Genomic DNA, 6365 nt, shown 5'->3' with positions numbered 1-6365 from the left:
TTTGTGATTAGGCTTTGGAAATTGCAAACTTTTTTTTTAATTAGGTCTTTAAAATTTTTTTTAACTTTTTTGTTGTTTTCAGGCTAGGTCTCTATAAGTTGCAAAGTTGCTGGGCTGTAATTTGTGGTCCTCCTGCGGCAGCCTCCCAGACTGCTGGGCTAACAGCGTGGGCCCGACCAGAAGTGCAGTGCTTTAAGGGGCCGATTCCACGGTCCCCCGCCAGGTGGAGCTCCTAAGCGAGATCGCGATGACTGAGACCGGAGTCGCGGGGCGCGCAGTGCTGGAGGTGGCCGGCAGGGGGCGCGCCGTCCCAACCCCGGGGGCAGTGGGCTCGGCCGGACCGTGCAGGTCCGGGCCTGGGCGCGGTGGGCGCGGTGGGCGCGGTGGACGCCAGCCCAGAGGCCCGCGTATTCTCGTAGGTTACTGTTTAAGCCAAGTACCAGACCCAGCCCCGCGCCACGGCGCCGGTCCCGGCTCCCGGCTCTCGGGAGGCGCCCACCGGAGGCCGCTTTCCTTCGGCGGCGCCTCGTTGCTTCCCGGAGCCAGCTTCTCCCGGCTGAGCCGGCGTGTCGAGGCCCGGAGGCCCGGAGGCCCGGCACTCTGGAGGCCGAGGCAGGCTAGTCGTCAGTTTCAGCCCGGCCCAGGCGACCCCCACGCGGAAGGCGAGGAAGGGAGAGCGCCGGCCAGCCAGCCGGACGCGCGGGCCGCAGCTCACACGCCGGGGACTCCGGAACCGACCGCCGCCGGTTTCGTGGCAGTGAGAACGTCGCCCCGCTTGGTCGTAAACCGAGGCAGCGGCGGCCTCAGCCACGCACCTGCGGCCGTGCGGGGACGCGAGTCTGTCGCGAGTGAACTGCCCGTGGGGCTGGCTCCGTGCCGCAGGGACGACCCTCCGCGCAGCCCCCTGCTGGCGGTGCGGCTTCCAGGACCAGAATCGGACCGGGCCCGAAGAGAGCAGAGCCGGCGAGCATTCGGGGAGCTCCGTGTGCTCACACGCAGCCAATGCACGCCAAGCGTGTGTCTGCTAAAACTGGATCGCCTGCAAGTCGGAGAGGAAGGAAGGAGGCCAAGACGGGCAGGGGAAACCCGCGGAGTCTGCGGCGGCTGCCTAGGCAGAGGATGCCAGGCCGCAGTCCCCGCAAAAGGCTGGGTGCTGCTGCTGTCCCCACCCCATCCCCCAGTCCCCCGGCCCCCTAACTCCACCCCCACCCCATCGGATGAGGAAACCCAGAGTTCAGAGAGTAGACTCTTCCTGGGTTTGTACCTTAAACCCACTGGTCCCATTAGGAGCACTTTTGCAAAGATTTTGGAAAAGGTAACCTCTTTTTGCCTGCATTTCAGATATGTTACAATTAGGTTTGACTTGGTAGCAGAAGCCTGTAATCTGATTCAGCCTGGCCTACATAGTGGGACCATGATGTCTCAAAAGCAAAGCAAAGGAGATGAAAATCAAGTATTAAGTAGGGAGGAATCTCATAGTTAGGTCTGACATTTTCTGTGCCCACAGCTGTGTGGGGAAGAGGATAGGAAAGGGGATGTTTGTTAGCCTGGCTGTTTGCAGCAGTCAGGGCTGAGCGCACAGACGCTGTCCTCCACGGGCCTGGTGTCACAATAGTTGACGCATCTGGCTCACTGTCTTCTCCGCAGCCCCTCAGCCTGCTTACCTGCCTTGGGCTTGGCCTTCGTGCTGTGCTTGGGATGGTGGCTGCCCTTGGGGCAGCAGGTAGGTAACAACAGGCTCCTTAAGGATGGTGCCTCAGGCACCGTGGCACTGACATGAATTGTTTTGTTTGTTTGAAACAGGGTCTTCCTATGTGGACCAAAATAGCCCAATTTCAGGAGTATGCTCCTGCCTCAGGCTCACAGAGTGAGAGGGTTATAAGCTTCTACCACCAAGCCTCACTTGGTAAATGTTGTTTAAAAGGAAAATGCAAGCCCACCTGGGGCCGCTCACTGAGAGCCATCTGAAGAACAAAGAGGTCTGAGCTGGGTCTCAGGCCAGGACCAGCTGGGACAGAGCACAGGGCCATGCCCCTGGCAATTGGGCTCACATCCAGAGAAAGAGGCGACTCGCTGCCCTGTGTCTCAGAAAAGGAAAGCAGAAACAAGGGGATGGAGTTTAATCCAGTGCTGGCCTGAGGCCAGGATGTGAGTGAAGACTGCACGGGGCAGAGGGAAGCTGCTTCTCCCTACAGCGAAAGAATTTGGACAGACGTCCAGCTGAGGACACACAGACACTGTCCTCTATGGCTGCTCTTCCATTGCCACCTCCTGGGCTTGCTTTGTTCCCAAGAGTGTGATGCCGAGATGGCAGGACGTGCTTGGAGGCCACTGTGATGCACAGATGTCGGTAATGTTTTCACCTTTTTCACTGTGAAGTCACCTGCCCAGGCATCTGAAAGGGCAGTGCTGCTGTGCCTGGAGATGCATCCCAAAGCAGGGTGGATGCCGTGCCCCTGCCTGCCTCTGAGCTCGGTGTTTGTGGTTGGACAGGTTTGGCGGCCTGCAGGAACCTGTGATAAACAAGCTGCAGGTGAGAGTCCCAGGTGGGCCCTATGTGCCACTGCACATCTAGAATCTCAGCGTTCAGGGAGGATGAGACAGGAGGATCACAAAGTCAGCACAGCCTGGGCAATTTAGCAACTTAGGGAGAAGTTCACTCAAAATAAGAAGCTGGAAAAAGATCCGAGGTCATGGAAGACCCTGGGACATGGCAGGAGGGCGGTAGTCTCTGCAGCCCTGATCTCACATGCCTCCTGGGGTTGTGACACAGCCCTGGGGTAGTATCACCTCACCCTGCCCTTTCTAAAGGACTCTTCGGAAGAGTTATGAGAAGGCAAAAGTGCAGGGAGGTCAGAGTCTGAGGGAAATCTGACTGATCACTGCTGAAACAGCTTTCCCAAGGCCAACTGCTTGCTGGCCTGGCTACTCCTGTGCTCTCCTGGTTAATCACTGGGAGGAGCCCAGCGGGGGCGGGTTTGATGATGTCTCATAGTCCCAGGTGCAGCTAGGTGGCCTTGTAGACAGCTTGCAGGGAGAGGTCTATGTTCTGACAACACAGTCACTGTACCCTAGGATTTAACACTACACGTGTTCACCCAAAACTGGTGACCAGCACACTAGGTGGGAGTTTAGACAATTACTAACTCCACTCTCAGTGACCTGTTAGGTGCCATCCTCATCTGCCTCATTTATAGGCAAGGGGACAGAGCTCCAGGAGGTGAAGACACCTGTTGGAGCTGGTGTGGGGGTGCGCACCTGTAATCCCAGCACTCTGGGAGGCTGAGGCAGGAGGATGGGAAGTTGGACAACTAAGGGCTATGCAAGACTCTTGTCTCAAAATAAAAAAGTTTAAAGGGCAGGGATATAGCTCAGAGTGAAGGCCCTGGGCTCGACCACCAGTAAAGGAAAGGAGAGAGGGAGGGGAGGCCAAGCAAACGCCTGGTCTTCACGTGTTGGCCCTAGGCACTGTCCCTCATGCCCAGGGGAGAGCATGGCTGCCACTGTTCTTGGGTCAGATGTCCCAGCCGGTCAGGGCATGCGTCGTTTTAGCAGGCATCTGAAAGGGCAGTGCTGCTGTGCCTGGAGATGCATCCCAGCGATAAATCGCTGTGGTCCATCCACAGTGTACGGCCCTAAACAGAGTGGAGAATTGGACACAGGTTGAAACATGGATGAATGTTTGAAAATAGCTCACTGAGAAAAGGAAGCCAGACTTAACAGCCACATGTTATGTGGCGCTGTGTATAAACTGGTCAGAAAAGGGAAATCTACAGAAACATAGAAGCCAAGCTCCGGAGCGTCCTAGCCACCTCCTGCTCAAGTTTGCACCGCTCACAGCAGAGAGGCTGTGGTTTGCAGTCTGAATGCAGAGGGCACAGAGCTGCACAGAGAGGGTGCTGAGCCTCCGTGGGCTCTCATCCCACTAGGTCACCATGTTCTGTCCCCTGGCTTCACCTGCTTTGTCCCAAGGTCTGGGCTGCCCCAAGCCCCACATTAACCCAAAACTCAGACAGGTGACACTGTGCTGGGCCCAGGCCCATGGGTTGCAATTGTTTGCATTTGCTGTTTCAAGAAAGGGTCTCACCGTGTGGCTATGCTGGCCTGGGATTCAGGACCCTCCTGCCTCAGCCTCCCAAAGGCTTGGATGATATATGCCACCATGCCAAGCTGTGATCATTTTGTTTTGTTTTGTTTTTTTGAGAGAGTCTTGCTATGTATGTGTATGTCAGGCTGGCCTTGAACGCACTGTGTAACCGAGGCTGTCCTCAAACTCACAGCAATCCTCTGCCTCAGCCTCCTGAGTATTGGCATTACAATAGGATAGCTTGTCATGAAACAGTAGATAATTAGAATGCTAAGTACCATCGGTGTTTATTAATGTATTCATTCATTATTAGGGAACCCCTACCGTGTGCTGGTTCCGGGATGTAGATCTAGTAGTGAAAAATCACCAAGTAAACAGTGTAGTACGCTGAATAAAATGTAGTCAGGCGAAAGAGAAAGAGTGGTTGGTGACAATGGCTCTTTTATTTCTCTCTTTCTATCTGAATTCCTGCTTTTCAGAAGTGGGGAGAGAACACACTGAGCTATGTCCCCAGGCCTGATTTACAGTAGAGGCAGGCTCTCTCTAGGTTACTGTCTCCCATGCTTATCTGGACCTTGGGGTTCTCCTGCTCAGGCTCCCGGGGTGCTTCAGATGGGAAGGCAGAGCTGGCCTAGGGCTCTGCTTTCCATAGAGACTTGAGTGCCTGGAAGGGTAACGCAGCATGGATCAGACCCAGCTGCAGTGGCTCAAGAGGAGACCATGGAGGGCAGGGCAGAGTGGGCTGGACAGGTGCTAGGAGCAGGGAAATGGGGACCAGAAGGTGCTTGGGCAGCGGCTGTGTGGTCTTGGTGGGCCCAGTGGAGGCTCTGGTTAGGAAGGCTCTTCTCCCAGTGCTGCCCTACATGGGAATCCTCAAAAGATGGACACAGTGCTACAGCCCCCTGCTCCTGGGGATCTGCATGAAAGAACTGGAAACAAGCTGGCATCCTGGTGCATCTATAATCAGCACTCAGGAGGATGAGGCAGGAGGATCTCCAGGGAAGCCTGGGCTGCATAATGTAGTGAGTCAAGGCCAGCCTGGACTACATAATAACGCCTTGTCTCACAGAGAGACAGAGACAGAGAGAATTCAAAGCTTATATCTACAAAAACTTGAATCCTGATGTATACAGAAAAATTACTGATACCAGCCCAAAAGTAGAAATTGGCCAGCAGCTACTGCATGGATAAATCGCTGTGGTCCATCCACAGTGTTCAGCCCTAAACAGAGTGGAGAATTGGACACAGGCTGAAACATGGATGAATGTTTGAAAATAGCTCACTGAGAGAAGGAAGCCAGACTTAACAGCCACACGTTATGTGGCGCTGTGTATAAACTGGTCAGAAAAGGGAAATCTACAGAAACATAGAAGCCAAGAATGGCGCTGATACAGAAGGTAGGGCGTGGCAAATCTGGCCCAGGACAGGAGCAGGACCTGTGGGTTTCAAGACCCCAGGACGGTGCCAAATCTTCCTCAGGAGTGAGGGGAACTTCTCAGGCTCACTGAGACATGGACAGTACAGAGAAGATGAGGTGCCCTGGGCAGCGCTCCTGGACTCCTCACAGCAGCCCAGCCGTGCTACACACAGTGTGAATGCTGACTTTGGCTTTTTATCCTGGTCTCTCCTATTTGGCCCAAGTTCCCTCGGCAGAGCCAGTTTTCCCCTTTCCCTGTCACCCTGAATTTCTCAAACTTCTGACACCATCTTTGGCTTGACTTGTCCAATTCTTTGTTCCAGGCAAGAAGCTCCTGGGATCTGGTTAACAGGCCATTTGTAAAGGAACAATCCAGGAACACTTTTAGCATAACCAGCAGGAGAGCAAAGCTCAGGTGCCAAGGAGGTGCAGCCTGCATGGGCATGGCTTTTGCTTCTCTCTAAAATGCTTAGAGGGGGCTGGAGATTTTGCTCAGCAGCTTAAGCGCCTGCCTTGCAAGCGTGTGGTCATTGAGTTTAATCCTTGGTACCAAAAAGTAAAAAAAATTTAAAAAGTAAAATGCTTGGAGGCGTCTTTCCTTCTTTCCCTCACTCTGTCCCCCGACCTAGGAATCGGGGTCACCACCTCACCTGACACCAGAAAGGGACACGGGGAGAGGGGTGGTTTTTGGCTTTTTTCCTAGCTGTTCAGAGACACGCCATAGTTCACCTTGTTGTCCTCGTGTTTCTTTGTTGTGTGCTTTGCTGCCCTTCTGGAAATCAGCCTGGCCTCCTCCTGCTCAAGGTGTGTATCAGTTGAGATGCCACCACAGTGCCCCATCCCACGCCCAGCAGCCACACC

General features: G+C 54.5%; 1 protein-coding gene across 2 annotated transcripts; it reads left to right on the top strand.

The window, feature by feature from the left end:
• Positions 1-188: 188 nt before the first annotated feature.
• On the top strand, positions 189-6084 carry LOC106026991 (ataxin-2-like protein). 2 transcript variants are annotated; one of them, XR_010049190.1, is made up of 3 exons: positions 189-1315; positions 1804-2533; positions 5828-6084. XR_010049190.1 is itself a non-coding variant. In XM_013149292.3 (2 exons), the coding sequence occupies exons 1-2, from the start codon at positions 248-250 to the stop codon at positions 1966-1968; spliced, it is 1233 nt and encodes a 410-aa protein (XP_013004746.2). In that variant the 5' UTR covers positions 189-247; the 3' UTR covers positions 1969-6084. The 2 variants fall into 2 exon arrangements, 1 of the variants encoding a protein (XP_013004746.2); XM_013149292.3 differs by having other exon boundaries at positions 1804-6084.
• The last annotated feature ends 281 nt before the right edge of the window (positions 6085-6365 follow it).

The sequence above is a fragment of the Cavia porcellus genome, unplaced genomic scaffold (genome assembly GCF_034190915.1).
Source record: "Cavia porcellus strain 051 isolate PalLab524CR breed Dunkin Hartley unplaced genomic scaffold, mCavPor4.1 scaffold_8, whole genome shotgun sequence".
NCBI lineage: Eukaryota > Metazoa > Chordata > Mammalia > Rodentia > Caviidae > Cavia > Cavia porcellus.
The sequence above is the reverse complement of the archived record's forward strand: the minus strand, read 5'-3'. Positions and strand labels throughout refer to the sequence as shown.

Excerpts from the sequence above, each read along its gene's own strand:
- LOC106026991 (XM_013149292.3), top strand. The coding sequence starts at position 248 with ATGACTGAGACCGGAGTCGCGGGGCGCGCAGTGCTGGAGGTGGCCGGC. Across the intron at positions 1,316-1,803 it reads TTGCAAAGATTTTGGAAAAG|GGTCTTCCTATGTGGACCAA; the intron begins GTAACCTCTTTT and ends TGTTTGAAACAG.